This window comes from Rhea americana, unplaced genomic scaffold, assembly GCF_003343005.1.
Source record: "Rhea americana isolate MKP2758 unplaced genomic scaffold, rheAme1 scaffold_111, whole genome shotgun sequence".
Taxonomy (NCBI): Eukaryota; Metazoa; Chordata; class Aves; order Rheiformes; family Rheidae; genus Rhea; species Rhea americana.
The window spans coordinates 271314-293749 of NW_028185162.1; the positions used below are offsets into that span (position 1 = coordinate 271314).

The 22436-nt window shown below is 49.1% G+C and overlaps 1 protein-coding gene across 1 annotated transcript in view; it reads left to right on the top strand.

Annotated features, from left to right (window-relative positions):
* The window catches only part of CASTOR2 (cytosolic arginine sensor for mTORC1 subunit 2), a 108674-nt gene extending 99807 nt beyond the window's left edge, over positions 1-8867 (top strand). Inside the window, exons 6-9 of the mRNA XM_085314837.1 lie at positions 467-577; positions 1934-2016; positions 3650-3744; positions 8581-8867. Of these exons, the coding sequence (XP_085170963.1) occupies positions 467-577; positions 1934-2016; positions 3650-3744; positions 8581-8646 (355 nt within the window). The 3' untranslated portion in view covers positions 8647-8867. The remainder of the gene's footprint in view (positions 1-466; positions 578-1933; positions 2017-3649; positions 3745-8580) is intronic.
* The last annotated feature ends 13569 nt before the right edge of the window (positions 8868-22436 follow it).

Sequence of the window (22436 nt, forward strand, 5' to 3'; positions counted from 1 at the left end):
AGGAGTATCCTGCCAGGTGGACACCAAATAAGATATGAAGGTGCTCAAAAGTGTCTGCTGGCTTTGTAGAGCTGTGCGTCTGTAGGTTTAAGCTAAGAGTAGCAATGCAACCCATATGCTGCAAATGCATATGTGCCTACAAATAGAATGCAGGCTGGGCTGCTGTTCCACATACACAGACCATGCAGGGCCAGCGTGGAGAAAGCTGGGAACCCAGAGTCGCCAAAGGCCTCCTGCTGGAGGAGCGTGTTTGGGGCATGGRCGAGAGTTTTATCAGTAGTAGGGACAGGTATTTTCTTCCCCCTGCAAAACCAAAAYGTGAAAAGCAGTATAATATGACAGGACTCAATGTCTCTTGCCTAAGTCAGTGTATGAACATCTCTGATGTCAGTGCCTAGTATCTGTTTTAAATGCCTTCTTTTACCCTTCTAGCTTCTGCTAATGCTGTTCTCTCTTATCTCTTCAGAGTAAAAGACTCAGTGGTGGGCAACGAAGACTCGGGACATATTCGCTTTTTCTCCTTTTCTCTCATTGAGGGTTACATCTCCTTGGTCATGGATGTCCAGACACAGCAGAGGTGAGCCTTGGYCTCTTGGGCCACAAAAAAATCACCTGGAAAGTTCTCAAAGGAGCAGGAAGTTATTCAGGCTCATACGTGTTAATTCTGGGGAGCATCTCTGGGGCAGTTTTATGTGCCTGTACACCTTGTCACTTTTCTGAGTGAAGACTGACATGGAGAAAGTAAATTTTGAGCTTGTTTGTCCAAGCCCTCAGTCTAATGAAAAGCTGGTGAAATGTAGGATCCCAAGGGTTTTCTCACTTTTGAAGGAGGGAYGCTGGAGCAAAGTGATTTTGACATTTTTACTTGGTTGTTCATGGACTGAACTCTTAACAGCAAAGAACAAAAAATCCAGTGTACATGGTTGACGTTTTAATGCCAAAGCTCTAGAGTAGGGTGGGGACTTCAGTGAYGTTGTCCTCCAACTTCTCTTTCACACATGGCTGGGCTTGATGTGGAGTCCCCTTGTGATGGTAATGYACTGAGTCATCCCTGTGCAGCAGGAGCTCATGACTCTGTTTGTCTGGCAAGGCRAAAAGTCRGCTAGGGAACAAATATCAGCCTGTGCRTATTATATATGAACTTCTTCAGCTCCACATCACTTGCTGAGCTCTGGAGGCTAGGCAGGAGAGATGCAATTCATGGATTTGCTTTTGGCATGCAGTGCTGTGTTTAGTTTTGATACTTGCCTGCCCTAGGGACTTGTTTCACAAAYTATTAATTGCTCCCTAAAGTTGCTTTAACCTTAATTGGAATAAACCTCTGTCTGCCTTCAAGAGAGGCTTKAGGGTTAGAGCAGTGGCCTGATACTTGGGGAGCCCAGGGAGCTGATTCCCTATGTCACAGACTGCTGGCTTGACCTTGGGCAAGTCACTTCGCTTCTGGTCTTCTGTCCTCTACKCGGAGATGGGGATGTCTGCAGGACCTCCCAGGGACCATGAGTGAATAAAGTACTGAAGATGCTCAGACGCAAACGCAGTGGTCACCATTCACGCTCCTCAGAAAATCAGGGGGAAGCATCTTCTGTCCCCAGGTGTTCCTACAATGCAGTTGAAATCAAACCTTCAAATTACCACTCTTGGGATTTGTAAAGCCTAGGGCATAGCCTGTGTTTTGGCAAGTTTCTTCTGCACCTCTCTGAGTGCTTATGCAGACTTTCAGTGTCACGTGTATTCACCTTGGGACATCTGGAGGGGCCGGCAGGTTCATCTGTGCCASTTACTTCAACTTCTTTTGTGTTCACTGAGCTGCTGCTGCTGCTTTTGTTTACTTCAAGCAGTGTGGGRATATAGGAGCAACAGCATCCCCACCGGCAGAATTTGACACACTGCTGTGTTTTAATTGACGCATTTGGTGTTCCCTTTTCTTCTGCAGATTTCCTAATAATTTGTTGTTTACAAGTGCATCTGGTGAACTCTGGAAGATGGTGCGGATTGGTGGGCAGCCACTTGGCTTCGGTAGGTAACATTTGGGGGATCAGTTGGTGTGCAGGTAGTCAGTCACCTTGAGGTTTTCTGAAATGATGATAAAACTTGCAGCGGCCTGTCTGGGGCCTTTTAAGAGCCAGCAGCTTAACATGACTTTGAGAGCTGAGACTTTCAAAAAGGTGGATTCTGATTCCTACCTAATAGGTCAGGATTTTAAATAGAGTTTTGAAAGTGCTACATGTTTGACAGCTCCATCTAAATTGCRTTGATCTGCTGGAATTGGGAAGTAGCTACAGCTAGGTCTCTATTTAAAGAGAAAAATTGGCCTAAAAGATGGCATGAGAATGCTCTTTAAAATACTAAAATCAAGAGTCAGAGGGGACTGTTATACTCCAGTGCAAAGCCTGGACAACTCTGTGGCTTTAGCAGATTTAGTGCTGATTTATAGTAGTCCAAGTGGGAGCCCTGTTCATGGATCTCAGTTTCAAATGCAGTGCTTCGAATCCAAACATTTTCTCTAATCAAAAGAATATTGGATCAAAATAGCACAGAGCAAATGCTTCACATCCACAGTAGTGACTTATGTTTCTGTATCCCTGTAATTTTAAGGAGTCCAGTTGGAATAATCCCACAAAGCCCTGGTTTTCAGAAAATGTTGGGGCTCTTTCCCTTGAAAAAATTAGRTCTCTGAAACTGTTTCAAAATACAGGCTTCAAGAAAACTAATTATCCCTGAAAGATGTTTGCCCAATTTTTAGATTTAATTCYTAGTTCATTGTTCATCAAACATCTATACCAGACAAACTAATTTCAGTAGCTAATTCCTAGGTCTATAAAAAGAAGGAAATCTTCATGCACCTTGTTTTTATGCATCTTTGAGGCAAAATATGTAGAAATGGCATGCCATATTTCATTGATGGGACATCAGGACGTCTGCCAGTCTCCTAAATGTGTAGCTTTTAAATATGTTAGGTTAGAATTGAGTGAGAATAGTAAATTTGGATCAGTGAAACTCAGATTTCACATGGAAACAATGTACTATTGGTCTCAGATGAACAGAACAGATGAACCGTTTAAATCAGCATGAAATCCAGTCTCAGTGGTGGTGGCAGTCTGTGGCCCAGGAATTATGTGGCCAGGCCAAACAGCTGTTCAGCATCTCCTCTTTCAGCAATGCATGGCAGAGAATTTAATAGCAACAACTAAAGAGAAAAATGAAAATTTGGCTAGTTGAGACAGTTTTTGATGCTTCTGTCCTGAATCTCATTAGTTGCCTTTCTTTGGACCTTTGAAAATCATTCCAGTTCTAATGTTTTGTGCCTTTGGGAGATTTACATTTTTCTGGAAGAAAAAGGAGGCGATAAAATCAATTGCGCAATGGACTGTGATTGCCCAAAGAGCCCAATTCTGCTGCTATTGCATAAACATCACCAACAAAGCACCTAAAGAAGGCATTTCATCTGGTGGGCTCTATGCTGCAGTCCTTCCCCTGATTCCCCAGGGAAGTCAAATGCCTGGGTTGTACTCATGGAGCTCCTGGTGTGAGGTCTACAGGGTCTAGTGGTGCCTCCGCTTGCTCCCCACATCGGTGAGGCACTTGCAAACCCCAGGGTGACCAGTGGGTGCTATTCGGCTGATTGCTGCTATTCTTTGTCTCCTTCTAGATGAATGTGGAATTGTCGCTCAGATTTCTGAGCCTTTGGCCGCGGCCGACATCCCAGCCTATTACATCAGTACTTTTAAGTTTGATCACGCGTTGGTGAGTATCAGGGTAGCTTTTCTGGGGTGAGGGGGTTGTTTTCCTGGGAAAGAGGTGATGGTGAGAGTATCATTTCCCTGTGGGAGAGCTCACCAAAGGGACTTCGTTCTGACGTGGCCCAGCACAGATGCCTCTCCCCAGTGTTTCTGGTGCATTAAAGCTTGGGTGAGGGTGAGATCATGCCTGCGCCTATCTGCCAAGCCTTGCTGCGTTGTCACATTTATGCCTGGGTTAGAGCAGCAGATCAGGCTGCGACAGGAGCAGCCAGTTTGCAAGGGCTGAGCTGTGCTGGCAACAGCCTGGGGCCGAGGCCACAGAAGCCATGGTGCCCCGTTCCCTCTGCAACGCCGGCACTCCCGAATAAACAGCCTTTTGGCGGTAACTGCCTCTGCCAGAGGCTCCTGAAATGAGYCCAGCCCTAGCTCAAGGCAAACCCAGGTCAGCAAGCGTCATTCTTGCAAAAGGMTGGTCTCAATCCTTAGAGACCAAGAGTGATGGAGACTTCACACCTGCCCTCAGCCGTCTCTTCCAGGGCATCGCTGTCTGTTATTTAAGGAGAACCAGCCACAAAYCCTCTCCGTTTGCCTGCAAGCATGGTCGGGGACTCTCAGGAAGGTGGTTTTGTGCAGGGAGGGGGACTATTTTGGAGAGTGTCCCAAGAGCWGACCTCTGCCTTCATCTTTCAGTCCCTACATGGTCCCAATCTTAAGCATTTTGACATCTATCTGGGAGCACCCAGTTAGCTCTGCTGTTTCTGAAGGATCTCGTCAGSTTTGCAGGAACCCCAGAGATGTGGATTTGGTTGTTTTGCTGAGGCACTTAGTGTACCTGCATTCTTTGCCCATTTTTAGAAACTTTTTCAAAGGCTCTGGAGCGTTTGAACGTGCCACTAAGCCTGTCTGTGGTTGTTCTCTTTGTGCATTTTTGTGGTTCCAAACCCGAGTCAGTGCTGAATCCCGCTGGAGCTCTGCTCCCACCACAGCCTTGCTGAGCACATCTGGTTTTTGTGAGGGTTTGAACTGGCTTATCCGTGGCAAAAACCCAGCCTGGCTGAGCACAGCCAGGTCTCAAACCCTTGCAGGTTTGAGGTTCTGCCAGGCCTAGGGAGGAACTGGCCATGAAAGGGGCTCTGTGCATGCTGGACCTGAGGTCAGCCTGCTCAGCAACCCCTTGCTTCCAGAAATCAGGTCTCTGCTAAAATAGCAGTTATAATAATAATTATTATTATTACTTGCCCAGATGGCCAGTCTCTTTGGCCTCAGTCCACCAAATGGCTAGTCAGAGGACTACCATGGAGCACCTAAATAGTCATTTTTACYGTATGATGGAGGCATAGAGAAATGGATCTGATGAGCCACATAGCAAAGGCCTCCTCTATCCCAAGAGGACCTCGCTCCTGCAGCTGTGCCAGCCTATGTGCATCGCTGTGGTCTCACCTCAGGTTTTACCCCTGGCTCATTGAAAACTGCATTGAAACTTGTATTTTTCCAGTTCCTGTTAAGGCTTGGTAGCCTGGCAAGGGAAGGTGTTTTTGAGGCAGAACTGGGGCTTTTTGTTTTGTTTTGCTTAAATGCACCCTTTCTTGTTTACATTACACTTCTGCTTTCATCACTGCAGACTCACTGCTCAAGCCTTACTTTTGACCTGTAAAAGCTCCAATGAGTTCAAGGGACTTTTTGCACTGTTTTTTTTTTCCAGCTAATTACTTCAGTTTTTCACAGTTGGCATAAACCATTTGCAGTGCATAGGTCATATGTGTAAAGAGTAAAAGTAAATATTATCCCAGATAGCAAAGGTTAGACTGTTATATATGTTTGTCTTATTTGCTTGAATATTAACTGTGCTGATAAGATAAGCCAATAAAACACCATTTTAAAATCAATACTGTTAGCTTTGCCTTGCATTCCTACCTGTTGTTGTAGCCCCAAGTGCATGCTCTGTGCAGGGCAGAGGGTGCAGAGTGCTTCTAATTGTCGAGCAGTATCTGGAGAGCTCAGCTCTGCCAGTTAAAATAGATATTTCACTTAAAACTTCTGCCATCCAAGTGTGATGACTGTGCAGGCAGCTCCAAGTTTTAAATGTGTCTCAGCCTGCTCCATCTGAGACCAGCAGTTCTCAGCTTCCAGGCAGCTGTTCGGGGTGGCATTTGGGCCATGCATTAAGGTCTGCAGATCTTCCATGCTCAAATCAGTATTTTATCATTATCTTTGTGATTTCTTGTTTTCTTTCTTTGCAGTTGTAAATGCCTTTTCATTTGAGCAGTACTGTTGTAGCTGTCAAAACTTCCTACCAAAATGTGTTAAATGCTGGGCCATTTCCAGCACTTCCATGATTGACTTTGCTCCAGAAGCTATATTCTTGCTTGCTCTAGATGGGGTTTATTGGCCAAGACTCTCTGTAGATTCTCGCATGATTTCTCTTAACTTCACACTTCCTCTTTGCTCGCCAGACACCTTGACTTATAGTGAAATTTCTCAAGGTTTATGCACCTCTGGAGTCCATTCTCTACATTCTCCCTTTCTTTCTTCAAAATTGTTCCAAACCTGCTGTTACAAAAATTCGTTTTTCCCCTCTGACCTGATCTTTTTTCACTCATGTGCATTAAGGTGTTTTTTGTTGTTGAATTTTTTTTTATGTGGCCTGGGTATTAATAGAGACTCTTTCTGGGATGCTGTAGCTGTAGGAGTGTGCCGTGGGCCTGGAAATCTGGAGCTGCACTGGAGAGAAAATCCTTTGGGAGACAGTGCCAAGTCAGGACCCTCCAGGTCTCTRGTGTGTCCCATGGGTGATGTAGGGTCAGGCTAGAGGGAGCTACGATTTCAGCTCCCTCTGGGATACACCTGGAGAGAGCTAGTGAGAAGATCCCTCTCCCTCTTTCCAGCTGGTGCTCCGCTTACACTGCCTCGCGCCAGGAGGTGTTGCTCTTCTTCACAAGGTTTTTGCATAATAATAATAATAAGGCTGAAGCTGAAGAAGTGTCTGTGATGTAGTTTGGAGCTTTACTTTGCCTTTCATGGTGGATGCTTTGATCTACCCTCTGGCTGACAAGTGAACATGGAGCCCTAGTTGCACTAGTATAGAGATCTTTGAGGGGCAGAGGAGAGGTAGGACTTCTCTGCTGGTGGCAAAATATGACATGTTCTACAAATCAGAACTGTTTGCACCCCGGTCCCAGAGAAAATCCAGCGCAGAGCTTCACTGGGTGATTGATCTCATTGCTTTGACTTTAAGGGAATCATGCATTTTGCAGTGAGTGAAGGTTCAGCCCATTCTGTGTAAGCAAGGAGGTGGATCCRTGCCATCAATACCAGGCCAGAACTGGCCTGTTCTGCCTTCACATGCGTCTGTATTGCACTGAAGGAATATATGCAGAGACATGCTCGATGTCTGCTGGGGATGGCTGTGAAAAGCTTTTTGTGCAAAATTGATTCCCATGTCTTTTCCCATTATCTTCAGGAGAAGCAAACAGTCATACATAGCTGCTTCTACTTTCGTCTTCAAGATACTGGGAAAAATGATGGAAAAGTAGCAGCAAAGACTCTTGTCTTGTAGTTCTGTTTCATATGATGGAGGTTTGCTTCTTAATCAGAAAGAGTTGGCTCTATGGTTGTCTCAAGATTATTTTCGTCCTTTCTCAGCTGACCTTTGTTCACACATCAGAGCCAGTGGCTCCACTGTTCCAYTGGAAAATTGAAAGTTCTTCTTGCTATTTCTGATGTATTTTTTCATCGGTTTTATTGAAAGCCTTGTGGAAAATCACAGTCCAATTGTATTTCCACAGTACAAACTCATAAGGGTGTCTGATGAATCCAGGTATTGTGCTTCTGGCAAAGGACTCTCATACCTTGCATAGAAGGCAGTCCCTTCTTCAACTTAACATGAATTATTTTGGCTTCTTGCAGCAGTTCACAAATAGTTTATTTTTCCTCAGTCTCCTTTCCACTTTCCTCTCCTTCAAGAGCTGTTAGCTGCCTGTCAGATGGGCAGTCCTCTTCTCTGGACAGACTTTCCCCTTGTCACCCCATGTGGACTCACCACCCAGACTTACGGGTGCCAGGCTTGTAAGAAGCCCTGACAGCCTTGTGGGACCTCATGTAGTAGTTGCATTAATCCATCAGCCCAAGGCACCTTGCACTAGTGAGCTCCTGGTGTACAAGTGCTTTGAGGCAGAGATCAAATCTCTTGCATATTTGCAGTAGTGCATGAGCTACCAGGACTCTTGGAGCTTTACCTGGGCATCACCTTTCTGTGAAAGCCAGATTGGTAATTGCAAGAAATAAAGTGCTCACTTGGATGGGCTAGGGAGCCCTTCAGCCCGATCCGGTGGTGGAGCAGCGAAGCATCTCTGGGGCTGTTATGTTTCTCTTGCCCAAGCACACAGTCGTGGGTGAGATGTRTCTGTTCCTCCTACTGCCAGCCAGCGGGAGAGAAAGGCAACGAGGCGACCGGCAGTGCGCTCCATGTCGCTTGCCCAGAGGAGGTGCTTCAAAAAAGAAAGGAAGGGAAAGGAGAGGAGAGGAGAGGAAAAGGAGAAGAAGGACTGGGAAGGGATGGAGTAAACCCAACCAGTTGCTGTCCCTACCAGCAAACACCATGTAGATGGCAGAACTGCCAGCCCTCGCTTATGCAGTTTGCTCACACGGAGCATCAGCAAATCCTTGTTATCACTTATGACCTTGAAAGTAGCTCTGTCTCTCAGACGAGCTTTGTTGGAGGAGTTGAGGTGTCCAACAATACCTGGGTCCTCGGGAACTGTTTTAGCTTTGTCTCTGTTGTCGTCCTTCCCTGGCTTTTGCTAAAGATGTGACCTTTCTTGTTTTTTTTTTTTTCTTGCAGGTACCTGAAGAAAACATAAATGGTGTGGTCAATGCACTCCAAGTCAGTCAAGCTGAAAAGCATTAGAAATCTTCTGAGCTGGTTCCAGATGCTTTCTATTATTATAATTATTATTATTATTATTATTCTTTTTTTCTCACAGTATTTCTTGAAAAATCTGATTCCAGAGAGTGACATGAAAAGAGACTGTGGAAAGATGAGCGGAAACAGCTCCAATAAGCCTTTGTTTTAATTATTATTATTATTATTATTATTATTGTTATTTTATTAAATTTCCTTATGAATGATGGGCAGGAGGCAAGGGCGTTCGGATGGTTTCCTGACGTTACAACACCGATGTGCAGGGTAACCCGCTTGCTTTGTCGATGCGAAAGGAGCCGCGCGGGACGTCCGGCGACACGGCCGGGCTGCGAGCAYGGGCGCTCCAGCGAGAGCTCACGGCACAGCCGGCGTGCACAGGCCCGGTCCTCCAAGAGAGCCTTGGAAAACTCCCCTGAGCAAAATGTAGGATCAAACAGAAGAGACGTTGCGTGGCGCCAGCTTGCCCGCACCCACGGGACTTTCTGAAGACCGTCCTTCGTCRCGCACATTCGAATAGGGAGGGAGCTGGGTTCGGATTCCTCCAGCAAGTGTGTTTGTCATTGGAATAGAGAATATCCTGTTGTTCGAATTTTTCCCCTTTTTTCCTTTCTCCCAGGAGCCCAAGCCAGGCTGCCTGGAGAAAGCCCGGCCGACGCTTCCCTCTGCACTGTCTCCTGGCGGACGGTGCCCCGGGGACTCTTGTCTGCTTTGAAACACGACTGTTTTAGTTCAGTTTTCCGCAGCCRCCCTCCCACCTCTCCCATGCTGTCCCCCGGTCAGAGGGAGCCCGGCTGCCTCCGACTCCCTCCCCCTGCCCCCCTGGCAGCTCGCAGTGAAGCCGTCCTCGGCCCTCGTCGTGCCGGTTCGGTGAAGGAGGGGTGCATCCCGTCTCCATCCTCCTYGGGTCTCTTCCCAGCCCATTTCTGCTGCTTGCACAGGGCAGCCCTGGTGCTTGCTGCCGTCCTGCCCGGCACCGGRGTCGCTGCAGGCAGCAGCGTCACAGCCTGGGTTCCCGTCAGCTCCTCTCTTGCGTGACGGCAGTGGCCGCAGGGAACGAGGCATTGAAGCCTGCCGCCAAAGTGCCCTCTCCGCRCCCAGGGAGCACCGAGGAGATCCAGGCAGCGAGTGCAAGCCTTGCCCAAGGCAGGCATGCCGGCGGGGTGCACCACGGGGTAGGAGCTTGCGGGAGCGAGGAGCTGTGGAAAGGAGAGGCCATATTCAGAGGAGCTTCTTTTGCAATTAAGCATCCGAGGATTTCTTGCATTTTGAGACTTCTTTCCTCCCCGTTTTTGACATTAAGAAATTGCAGGTCTTACAGTTTTGGTAAGGACTTTCCAGCATTAGTTAAGAAACAACTTCTAACATGGTTTTCTTGAGCTTGCGCATTGCAGGTTTTAGCCAGGGTTTTGCAGAGGCAGTGAACAAGCATCCAAGACCAGTCGTGACCTCCCCATGGTTTATACTGGTGCGTGGGACACGCAGACACATCCACCAGCCTGCGGCTCACTGTTTAGTTCTCCTTTCACACTGATGGTGGCTGAGCAGGAGGGACTTAACRGTCCTGTTTTCTGGTGCTGCCAGATCCAGACACTGAGCTTGAAATCCTTTTGGTTTTTAATCAGTGGGGATGTCGTGTGGCAGCTGGACAGGGCATCAGCACATCCGTAGGCGAGAGCATGGGTAGCTTCCCTTTGCAGGCCCTAACGGAGTTAAAGCGTCCCTGCCAAGGAGCGCGTAGGCACATACTGATGTACTTTCCTGAGCAGTATTTCTGCTGTTCCTTTCCATGGGTTGTCAAAACTGCCCCATGGTATATTGTATCCACTCCAGATTTCTGGAGTAAAGGTTTATCCCAGGTGCGGCACTGCATGTCTTCGGATGTTTGTCCGGAGCAATGCTTTGGTCCGCTGCTGCGTGCCACCAGGCTGCGGGCACGAGCTGGGCAGTGCAATAATCCCAAACACCCCCGGCGCTCTTGCGCGCGGGGCTGCGCGGCACTGCGACAGCAGCTTGGCACGGCGTGAATTGCTGAAGGGTTTCRCCTCGGCACAGCAGATTGCAGATTTGTTTTGCGCTAGGTTTTTTTTTTTGTTGGGGGGGGAGGTGAAAACCAGTGCGCTCGTGGGCGTACAGCTGGGTTGTCACCAGCCGAGGTTTCGGCTCGGYGGCTTGAGTCGGAGCTTGACCTGCATGTGTGCGTGCACAGCCTCGTCGGGACAGGGTCCGATTAGTGCCTGTGGGTTTTACCAACTGCTGGGAAAGGATGATTAGCCAGTGTGTGTGTGTCAGAGCGATGTTTGGTGCCCTCCCCACATGCTATTGCTGCTCTCTAAGGATCGTGGCATTTACAGTAAGGGATTACTTGAAACGAGCAACAACTTCACTGAGCCTTAAGAGAAAGAGAAAAACATTTTTTTTTTGAACTTTGCACTCAGGCTATTTTAGATGGTGACTCTTTAATTTAAATTTTCTCTTTTTTTTTTCTTCCTGAGGGAGTCGGCCTTAAAAATTGTGAAATCTGTGGATGATTCTGGGGTGCTTTAAACTTTTCACCAAGCAGGTTGATGTGCTGTCATTAAAAAGTTACCCTGAAGAATTCACATGGGGTGAAACGCTATCAAGGGCCTCCATATCTCTGCCATCTCCATCGGATTCACCTTCCTCTTTCCTCTCTCTTTTTGTCTCCATAACCGAGAAGGTTTTTTCAGATGACTGTGGAAATGCAGCATGCGGTTGGGGCCGTTGCAAATTTGCACAGTGGTGTCACTTGGGAGACCTTCACGTGGTAAGAGGCAAAGGCAGGATGGGGCCATTAGGGGCTTTGTAAAAAYTGAAAATAAATAAAGCAGCGCAGCGCTTAGCTGTGAGCCCAAACGAGCGTGCTCGGGGCTGCGCGAGGACGCGCGGGGGCCGAGGTGGAGAGAGGCGAGCTCCCGGCCCGCTCCGCGGCTTCCCCCAGGGTAGAGCTGCCCCCGCTCTCCCAGCACCTGGCTTTTGGGCTGGGGGAAAATCGAAGGATCTTTTTTTTTCCCTCTTTTTTTTTTTTTTTTAATTTTTTTTTTTTTTTTAATGCCTTACTATAATAATGTCTGTCTGTAAGCATCGGTGGYGTTGTGCCCTTCCTGCAACACTGTGTGGATAAAGGAGGAAAAGGGCTTAAGGGGGCTCTCCGCCCGCTGGGTGCTTTGCGGTTTGTCTCCTGGCGCGGCTCCTTGGAGAGTTTGCTTTGGCCGAGGTTGCTGAGCTAATCAGGGATCACCTTAACKGCGCAGGACCCTCTCTGTGCACCCCTCTTGCTTCCTATCTCTCGTTGCACAAAAATTCACCAAACCCCGAAATGCGGCTCCATCCCTGCAAGGAGGGGTGGCCTGGGGAAGGAGAAGATAGCTCTTGGTCTCCTTCCTTGTTTCTCTGAGGCCTTCATTTTCACAGAAATTTAAACTTTTGTCATGTTGTGTGTGTTAGTATGCAGTTTTTTGTCTTTTTTTTTTTCTGATGAGATTTTGGCCGCAGATTCCTTTCTACTGTTCAAGTGTGTGTGTGCGTATGTTCATATKATTGTATAGTGTTTACATAGAAATGCTTAGTATGTATCTATTGTACACATATATAAATACCTGTGTTTTATGTTCGTATGGCTATATACTGTACATAGCATATATACTTGAGCAATATAGGTTAATATATGAGGTGTGAGTACATGTGTGTATGCTCTAGGCACACGCTCTGTGTGTGTGTGTGTGTGTGTGTGTGTGTGTGTGTATGTAGTAAGTGCTGTATACACACATGGATTCACCATATATTTTTAATTCAAGTATATAGGCAATATGAATACTTAGATACGCTGTCTGGATTTCTCTACGCGTTTTTAACAAAGAGCGGCAGCAAAGCTGACTTGCAGCAAAGCTGTGGCTCTTCCACTCGCTGCAAGCAGGCAGAGACCTAGCATGATTTGTGGTGTAATGCATCTGCAGCATCGTTTTTTCTTGTCTGCTTCAGAAACACCCTGTTCCTCCTCAGTTTGGTGCACTGAGCACAGTCTTTAGAAAAGTTGCTCCTTTTTCTCTGTTTTAGTTGCTGCCCTGAATTACTTCAGCCTGTATGCAGCAGTGGGTCGTTTGCAAGTGCCTGTTTGAGCCCCAGGGACCAACTGGTTTGCAAYGGGGCTTCCCTTTTCTGCGAGCACTAAACTGGGACGTGCGTTGGCCGGATTTCCCTGGCGTCCTTCGGCAGCAATTGAGCAGAGYGCCCTGGCGATGCCAGGCGCTCGCCTGCCCAGGGAGCACCGCGGGGAAGCACCRTGCAAAACCTTCCCCACAGCAATGTCTTCAGAGATGACAGGGAGCATSTTTATGGGTCCGAGGGTGCCAGGTCAAGGTGGACCTCCCCAAGCACTCTAGGTGCTAGTGTGCACTTGTGTTTTCTCATGAGTGTGTGTGGCTGCCTTTTACCAGAGTGGGTTTTTGCTCTTTCAGAGAGGTCTTTTTTTCAGTGGTTGTTGGTAGTTTCATGGCCAGAGGACTAACCAGTGCTAATGCAGAGRTTTGGTATTTATTGGAAGCCTAGCATTTGTTGGCCTGTTAGGAGGTTTAAATCAGTGGGTTGTTTTTAAATAGATGAAAGTGGAAGAGGGGCTTTTTTCCGTAACAGAGGCTGTTTGAAGTCAGTAATTGGAAGTGTGTGGTCTTTGCATCTTGTTGTTGGAGTTTCCTGCTGAGCAGGAGTGCTGTTTGTTAGATTCCAGATGGGAAAAGATTTCTACCCAAAATGTCACCTAGTTTGACATTTCAGTTATGCTTCATCATTTGCAACAAGTGTGTTTGCTGGAGGTTRTTCCTTGCAGCTTGTATTTCAACAYTAGGTTGCTAATTTTCTGCCTGTCCCATAAATGCATCCTTTAATAAGTTTGTGCATCTTTTTCTTTCAGAAGCTGAAGTCAGTYTGGTTTGCAGTTGGTAGCGTTTCTGAAATATTCTGCTCTAAGTGGTATGTGATGGTCTTTCTTGTGGAGWGAGGTTTTAATGGAAGTGTTCTGCTTTGACTGGAATGCAGAGATTGCAGAACGCACAGTGGATGACATTAGTATTAAGATTTACTTAATGGCAAGGCCATTTATAATGAACATCCATCTTTCTTATAAACAATATGCTGCTTCTTCCAAATTTATTTTTAATGCCAAGCTTAGTGTTACCATTCCCACAGGCACAGGTAGAGAATGCTTTTGGTCAGAAATGAATCAATCCTTGTCTGTAACAAAAAGTATGGTGATGTCAGACCCTGCTTGTGAGACTGCAAATGGAATTTAGCAGTAATTTAGTATTTTAAGATGCGCCTTGTAGAGCTGACGTGTATTTTCAGGACTGACACTTAAAGGAAAACATTACTGGAAGGTCGTGATTGCTTTGTCCAAGAAAAGCATCCAACAGAAATTAATCAGGTTTAGTTTTTGTGAAGCATTACATTTTGTTCTGCCGACTCTGGAAGGAAAATAAGGCTGTGCAATGTGGGGGGCTTTTAGCAGGGGAACTCACTCAAGCCCCAGTGGTCACTGATAGCATGCAGTTGTTTTCCTGATGCTTTTAATGCAAGCAGAGTGTAAACACCTGAGAGAGAGGCCAGGCAGAAAGTGTCTCCGTTCAGAGCCTGCATGTGGTTGTCTGCACTGGGAGTGCAACACCCATGTGTCCCCGCACCAGGTGGCTGTGATGGTGGCCCTAGGTCTTCAGCCCTGTGCCTATCCCTGTTTCTGTCTTGGCTGTTTTCCTCGGGGGAGCAGCTGCTAGTAGCAGTATGAAGCCAGGGCAGACCTGCAGTGTCCAGGAGTTGCAGCTGGCATCGAGAGTTGCCACTGTCTGTCGCCCAAAGGACGTTCCTGAGCACAGGGCATGAGGTGCAGCACAAAGGAGGTCTGTGGACATACAAGCATGGGAAGGCCAGGGGAGAGGAATGAATAGCTAGTGTACTGAATTATGCAAAGGAAAAATTTCAAGTTCCTTCTTAGTTTTGCCAAAATGAATGCATGTGGCTTGTCACTGTGAATACAAAAGTATTTTCATTCCTCTTTTTCCTTTTTTTAATTAAACACCCATCCCTTCCCTGCTCAGCCTCCTTGCTCAGCCCAGTAAAACTCCCTGGGGGATGCATTTGTCCACCAGTGCCATCCTTGCAAAGGTGGCTTGAGCTCTCACAAACCCCAAGTGGTCAGAAGRTCTCCTGCTGCTGCAGTGTCTTTGTCAGGGAAAGCTCCTTGTGTTGAGGTTACAGCCAGGTCAAGGCTGTGACCTGAGGGAGTTGGTCGCATCCTTCTGGTTTCCCTGACCGTGCACCCACATTGGCTTTAAGAAAGCACCAGGGCATTTGAACTTCTTTAAAGATCACTGACTTGAGTAAAAGGGAGGTGCAGGAGAACATGGGTCCCCCCTCGGCGACAGCCTGCAGTGTGCTCGTCAGTGTTTCTGCCTTGCCATGGGATCAGTGGTATTTTCTGATAGTGATTAAGGGAGAAATTCATTGTTCAGCCCAAAGCTGAACATCAGCTGCTAGCTCCCAAGTTAAAATGTCTCGCAGCAGCATTTGCTAGTGGACAAGAAATCATCTTTTGATGAGCATTTCTTTTTCTATGTTATTTTCATTAGTTTTGTGGACCTCTCAAATAAGCAGCTTAAGGCATCTCACTTAACTGGTGCAGCCCTGCCTGCAAATGTTAGAATGGATTAAACCTTTATTACCTGCTGGAGAGTACAATCCAGTAATCCTTTTGCCAAATAGTATTTACATTTTACAGCATGTGCTGGGGGGTGTTTAYATTGGCCGAGATGTGCAGATCTGCCCGACGGACTTGGAGACCCCCTCACCCCGAGTGCAGGTGCATCTGTCTGTCCGAGCCTCATGGAAGACTGTGACGCCCCTTGGGCATCTCTGCAATCCTGGGCTGATACGGAAACACTCCACGTGCGCACACCGACAGGGATTGTAGGAGCCTCYTGATGCACCTGGGAGGGAGGTGCTAAACTGTGAATCTTGTATTTTCCCTGCTGTCTCCAGCCCCCTCTTTGCCATCCCTCTGCCTCCTTCCTTACCTGATCCCCCAGAAGCACAGCCCGTTGCCAGCAAGTGGCTGTGCTGGCAAGCAGAGTCCGTCCTCAGCCGCAAGCCAACTGTGTAGTGGACAGCTTAGCGCTGCTTGCACTTCCCATGCACAGCTGCAGGGCTCAAGGGGGACCAAACTCCTGATGAGGAAGCACAAATTTAGGTAATAGTGTCCCAACTGGCCTAGGGAGGAAGAGGAGTTCTGCAATACAGCACAAACTAATGTGCACTTGAGTTTAATCAGCGAATCCTTGCTGCAGCGAGTGGTTTAGCCTGTGCAGCAGCTATGGTGAACCTGGAGCAATGCACAGGCTCTGATTTATAGAGGGRAAATAAATGAAGCACATCTCAAAGCACATTATTCTTTTAGGGTGTGAATGTGCAGAGAAACATACCTCTTTGGAACGTGTATAGCCCTGGCATCCCTCGCCTGGTCTCTCTGGACAGCACCAGCCATTGCTTCTTCTGCTTGGATAGATAACTTATGAGGGCTAGAACTGAAATGTTATTTTGCAGATAACCTGTAATAGCTTTTCCCTGCTCTGTAATTCCTTCTTGGAGATTATGGCTGCCCAGGGCACAGTCAGGGCCTGGTTKTGAGACAGCAGTAACTCCGGACTGCTCGTCTCCATTTGGAAAGCAGCTTTTCAGCAGCAGAAGTATGAGGGCGCAGTGGGAGAGATGTCAGCTGTGTCGGCCCTGACTCCCCCGTCCCAGGGCRCCTGGCTGGAGGTGAAAAGGCGCAGTGACACGCTCCGCTCAGCTTCAGCACTATCCCAGGCAGGACAAATGTTGTTCTAGTTACAAACCCTCTGTTTAATTCTCTGGTCTCCATTGTTTTTATCTTCATCACTTTTTTAGCTTTCTGCAAAATTTTGTWTATGAAATGTGAGTGGGTTTTGGATCTGGGAAGGCTGGAGTTGCCCAACAGGAATCCAGCGGTGCTTGAAGTTTTGAAATATCTGAGAGAGGGGAGAGGAAGCACTTTGCTTCCCTCTATCTCCTCTATATTAGGTCTGTCCTCTGCATATAGCATAGAAGAGTTGATCTATATGTTCCTTTCTGGCCAGGCGCGAGGCTTTTAGCTATGTCCCCCCAACCCTGAAAAAATGATGCCAAAAACTGGCTCCTTTCATTTTAGGGAGTAGTTTGGTTTTCTCCTCCCTGGACGTGGCGCAGTGCTGACGCGGGAAAGGCAGTGTCGCTGCRTGTTTGGGAAGATGCTTTCGGAGAGTGGTTGTAATTCAAGGTGCCCCCACTCCCCCCAGCTTTCTGGTGGGACCTCAGGTCATTGAGGATTGAAAACCAGCCTTCKGCAATCATAATAATAAGCCTTTCTCCCAAAGGCTTCCTACCCGCTCTTTTGTAACCTGACAAAAGTAATTTTGCAAGGACCTAGTTTCATGCCACTGCCTTTGAAATAGAAACTTTGCTACCATTTTCCAGAGCCTRGTGTGCAAGGAGCTGGCTCGCTGTTGGGGCTGCTCTGAATATCSTTAAGGCCCTGAAAGAGGAATTCATCTGTTCAGTCCTGTTCACATGCTTAAACTTAGGCTCATCCTGGGAGGAGGCTGGTTTGGTTTGAGTTGATGGCACAGAGGCTGGATGCCTCCCCAGGTGTGCTGCTTTTTCTGGGCAATTCAAGTTTCTTTTTAACAGTTTCTTTTGCTTAGAGCACAAGGGTTTCTGGAAAAACTCTTCAATTCAGGAATTCAGACTTCTGTCTGAAAGTTGACGTCAGCTTTGCTTCTCCACGGTGCCTGTTGCTGCGGCTGGCAGTGCTCACCGGCTCCCGCCTGGGCCACACAAGCCCCTGGAGCTGCAAGGGGAAGGGGCCGCGGGAAGCGCTGGCTGCCTCCRGGCGCCGCGGGATGCCGGCTCGCCCACGGCAGGCACGGGAGGCGGTGGCAGACTGGGCTGAGCTGTGAGGTCTCTGTGCAGCGATGGGGCCGGGCAGGAGGCTTTGGGGATCAGGCTCATGTTCACCGTGCGCCGAGTGTCCACAGACCCTGTTGCACCAAGCAGGGCTTGGATCAGTTTGGTACCTTCCTGGTTGGAGCAGCATGGGATCAGACAGGCGCAGGAGGCATCAGCGAAGTCCTCGCGTGGGCACAGTTTGGGTGTCAGCAGGGCCAAGCCTCAGACACGAAACCCCCTTTCCCAGGAGCTCGGGACATGCAATTTGGTTACCTGGGTGCCTTCATCAATGTTGATTTTCCCCTTTGCTGAAAAAGACGAGTATCCCTCTGAGTTTCTATCTGTCACTGCTGGTAGGAAAAGCTAAGGAGCTTTGGCCACATGTGAAGCAGACGGAAAGGGAAGAGGGAATTGTATTCGTAAGGGAAAAACAAAAAAWTTTTTGTTCTTGTTTCTTGTAATTATTTTTGAATTATTGAGATGGGCAAAATCGAGACCGTTGCCTGAAGAGTCGGCTCTCCTGGTGCGCTTCGGGAAAYGCAAACCTCTCCGCGGACAGCTTTGCCTCCCGCCGCGCAGCACAAGAGAGACCGTGGAAACCGCCGCGCGGCGTTTCGGGGGCGCGGAGGCGTCCCGGGGCCGTTCCCTCCAGCCACTCAGTTAACCTGCAGCAGTAGGCACAGCTAGCCCGCTTAACCGGTCACGTTACCGAAGAAATAACTGAGTTTTGACCGTCTCCTTGGCCGGGAGCAAACCTCAGCGGTTTCCCTTCGGCGCACGGGAAGGCCTCCCCACCGACGCCGCGTCCCGCTCGGCCTCCAGCAGGACTGCGCCTGGCCGCCCGAGCTTCTTTTTTGGTCCTTTTGGGGTTTTTTGGTCCTTTTGGGGTCTTCTCGGAGGTTTTTTTTGGTCCTCTGGGGAGGGGGGGGTCGGTCTGTGTTTGCACGCTTTCCCCAGAGCGAGGAGGGAACGTGGCACTTTGAGGGCGCCTCTGGAGAGGCTGGGGGCTGCAGATCCGAAACCCGTGCCGCTGCTGGAAAGGATCACGGTGATACAACGGCCATGCACAGCGGGAAGGCGCCGTGGCCCGGGAGCACCACCAGCCGCACTTTCGGAGGTGCCGGGCGCCGCCATGGCCGCCCCAGCCTCCCGCCCAGCTCCTGGCTCCCGGCAGGCTCCTCCACCCCGATTGTACCTTGTCCCTGGAGGGGTTCGTTGAGGGCAGAGAGCAGGTCAGGCATGGGCCACCGGCCAGCAGCGTCCGCCCCGTGGCCGGGCCTCCACCCCAGCAGCCAGGCCGCGGCGGTGGCGGCCATTTCCCGCCCGCGGCCCACGGCCTGCAGCAGCAGCGGCCATTTCCGGCCCGTGGCCCACAGCGGCAGCGGCCATTTCCCGCCCACAGCCCGCGGCCTGCAGTGGCAGCGGCCATTTCCCGCACACAGCGGCGGCGGCCATTTCCCGCCCATGGCCCGCAGTGGCAGTGCTGGCAGAGCCGCCCCGGTGCCTTCCCCTCTCCTCCCCTTCCCTTGGGCTGAAAAGCCCCAAATTTGCCCCAGATGTCCTGGGAGGTGCTGGTGGCAACCCGAATCGCTCGCAAGCGGCGGGCAGTGCAGGGGCTGCCGCCAGGCTGCCACCCCGCCGCTCGGCCCTGGCTGTGTGTGGCCCCGCAACAGGGGAACCGGTCCTAATCGCCAGCATTTTGCCCCAAAACCCCACATTTACCCGCCGTTTTCTCTGCGAGGGCAAGACATCTCGCGGCCCTGGGCGGGCAGGTGCGGGCAGCAAGCCGGAGCGCCGACGGCCCTTGCTGCCTCGCTCAAAGGCATGAGGGGAGAGGGACGCTGGAGCAAAAAGTGCTTTTTTTTCCCTTTTTCTTTTCCCTCTCCCTCCTTTAATTACCGTGCTAACGGACGCGAGGCCRGGGGGAGGCACGGAGGAGGGGGCAGCAGCAGCCGGCGATGCTCTGCTTTCCCGGCAGGCACACACGCTGCTCCCCTTTGCCGGTCTCATGCTGAAACCAGAGATTTATGTACTGTACAAGGGGGGGGGGACAAAAAAAAATCCAACAACAACAACAACAAAAATCCTAATGTTCCAAAACAAATGACAGTATATTTTGTACTTTGTAAAGTGTTAATTAAAACGAAAAAAAAAAATAAGTGAAACATACGCTGTCTGCTTTTGTACTGATTGAACTGATGAAAATAAAGCAGCCCCTCTGTATAAACGCATGCATGCTCAGGACAAGTGTCCTTCCGTTAYGTTAGCATAACCCGTTTTAGCCTCTTCTTCTGTTCCAGGATAAGAGCATTCCCATAAGCTAATGTGGGATGGTTAATGTGGAAAACTTCCAGCTGGAAGTGAGAGCTAAACATTTGTAAAATGCATCCTTAATGCAGAGCTTTGGCTTGATAGTTTAATCCATTGGAAAGAAAAAGAAAAAACAAAAAGAAWAATATCCCCACATGCGCTTCCGTACTGCCTTCACACTGCACTTTTAGGGTAAATATGCATGATTTCCGTTGTTATTTTGGAGCTTAGGCACCGAAGCCGGTTGATACATTGACATTTTTATCGTCTTTTTTTTTTTCCTACATTTGCACGAACAGGCTCATGCATGAGGCCAGCTGGGTGCATATTGACCCAGCAGAAACCTATTTTGGGGATCTAACCCCCAACTGCAGCTTCAATCAAGCAGAACCCCCCCCCCCCCCCAACACACACTTTTTTCCTCCCCCTTCTGCAATAAAAGGTTCCCCAAAGGTTGGGAAACCATATTTAAGCTGAGAGTCCGTCTGTTCCCTCCCCCCCGCAAATGCTGGGGCTCAGGATACCGGTTGAATCTCTTTGCAAAGCTATGAAAATAGATTCTGATGAGTCACGACAAAGTAATACTATTTCAGGAATACTTTGAATGCTTCAGGCTAATTATTAATTCTCTGAGTCATTTGTTTTTGAAGGCTTCCTTGGGGAAAAGAGTTAGCCTTGATGTAGCAGGTGCATCRTTGTTGTTTTAGAGCCTTTAGTGTCTCTTATTCCCAGGAGCGCGGGTTATTGCCATGCAAGAAGCGCCTCACGTTGCTGCGGCCATGCTGGGCATTGCCCGCACCGAAGCTTCGCGTTGGCCAGCTCTCTGCAGCAGCCCTGCTCCGCCGCGGCGGGCTCGGAGCTGCACGGCTGCTTCCAGGCCTGACGAGCTTGCAAGCTAATTTAATCCAAAACTGAAAGTGCAGTAGTGGTTGGAGGGCAAATTACTCTTGCTAATCAATGCAAAAAAAATCAAGTAGGTTATTTCAGCTCTACTTTAATCTGCTTTCCTGGCCTTTCCCCTTCCCTTCCACCCCCAAACTGCAGGTATAGTAATGGCTAATTTGCTACTTTGAAGGCCAACAGGGTGCAAAGGTGCTTTCCACTGCATTGCGCCTRGGCTGCCTTGATAATGATGCTACCGGCAGTGCCCCTAAACAGCCCTAATCCACGAGTCATCAACCAGGGAAATATAAACCTGTTAGCAGGTGGGTTGCTTAGGTGGGGGGGGGGGAGTGTGTCTATTTTTCTATTTTCCACACCCCTTTTTTCTTTGTCTTAAGGCTTTTACGATGTGGAATTGCACAGGTGTTTGGACAGGTCTTGGGGAAAAAAATTTTTTTTGTCTTAGAGATTTCCTAGCTAGAAAACCAGCATGGGGAAGGGCTCTGCCATTTTACATGAGCGGAACTGCTGCTCRGAGGGGCCGCCGCAGCCACACGCACACATGTCCCCTCCAGACACTGCCAGCCCCAGATTGCCCCATGCTGCCCTGCTGTTAACGCCGCGGCCTCGGGCTCGCAGCGAAGCAGCTCAGCCTGGGGCTGCTTCCTTGGAGACTCATTCCGCCGCTCCCTGCTACGAGCAGGGACCTTCCCTTCTTGCGCTGCTCAGCTTTTCACTGGTAGTCGGCCCTTTCCTAAATGCTTTGGCTCCTTGCTGCTTGCCCCAGCTTTATCAGCAGGACCCCCTAAAACCAAGCCAGGAACCTGGGCTAGTGATGGGGAGGAGGGAGAAAAGGCTGAAAGCCTTTTTTTTTTCTCTCTCTGATCTACTCCCAGCCATCAGGACTTTTCAGGCCAGGTCCCCTCGCTGTGCTGCTCCCCTCCTGTCCGAGCAGCCACGGGATTCATTCCCGCTTGCATGGCACTTAGAGGCCAAAAAAAAAAAAAAAAAAAAAAAACACTTCCTCCCTTCCCATACCCTTCATAAAAGAAAGAAACTTGCTTCCAACGGCATTTTAGCATTTCTTTTTGAAGTTCCGCTGCCCAGATTTTATAGCAAGTGCCTCAGTGCATTGCTGTGTCTTCCTTTGATCCCTGCATTAAAGCATTTGCCGTTGAGCCTGTGGGCTGTGACGGGGCAGAGCTTGGTGTGCGCTGACACTGCTGAGATGTGGGGCAGCTAACGGTGCTGGGAAGCAATGTAGTGCAATAGCAGCAGTGCCAGCGATGCCTTACTAGCTGCATAACATATAGAAAAGAAGTCCTTAATTTATGGCCCCACTGCCAAGAGCTGAAATTAGAGGCAATATCTGTCTCTCAAGTGCYTCACAACATGGATAGGCAGCCCTGGACCATGCTGCACCTCCCCTCTTGCAGCAGAAGACCCAGGGTGAGGGGAGTCAGGGCTGCCCCAGGCAGGGGTGGCCATCACCAAGCCCATGGCAGGGCACATGACAGCATCAGAAAACTCACAGGGCAGGCATGAGCCGTCCTTGACCCCACTCTGCCCACCACAGC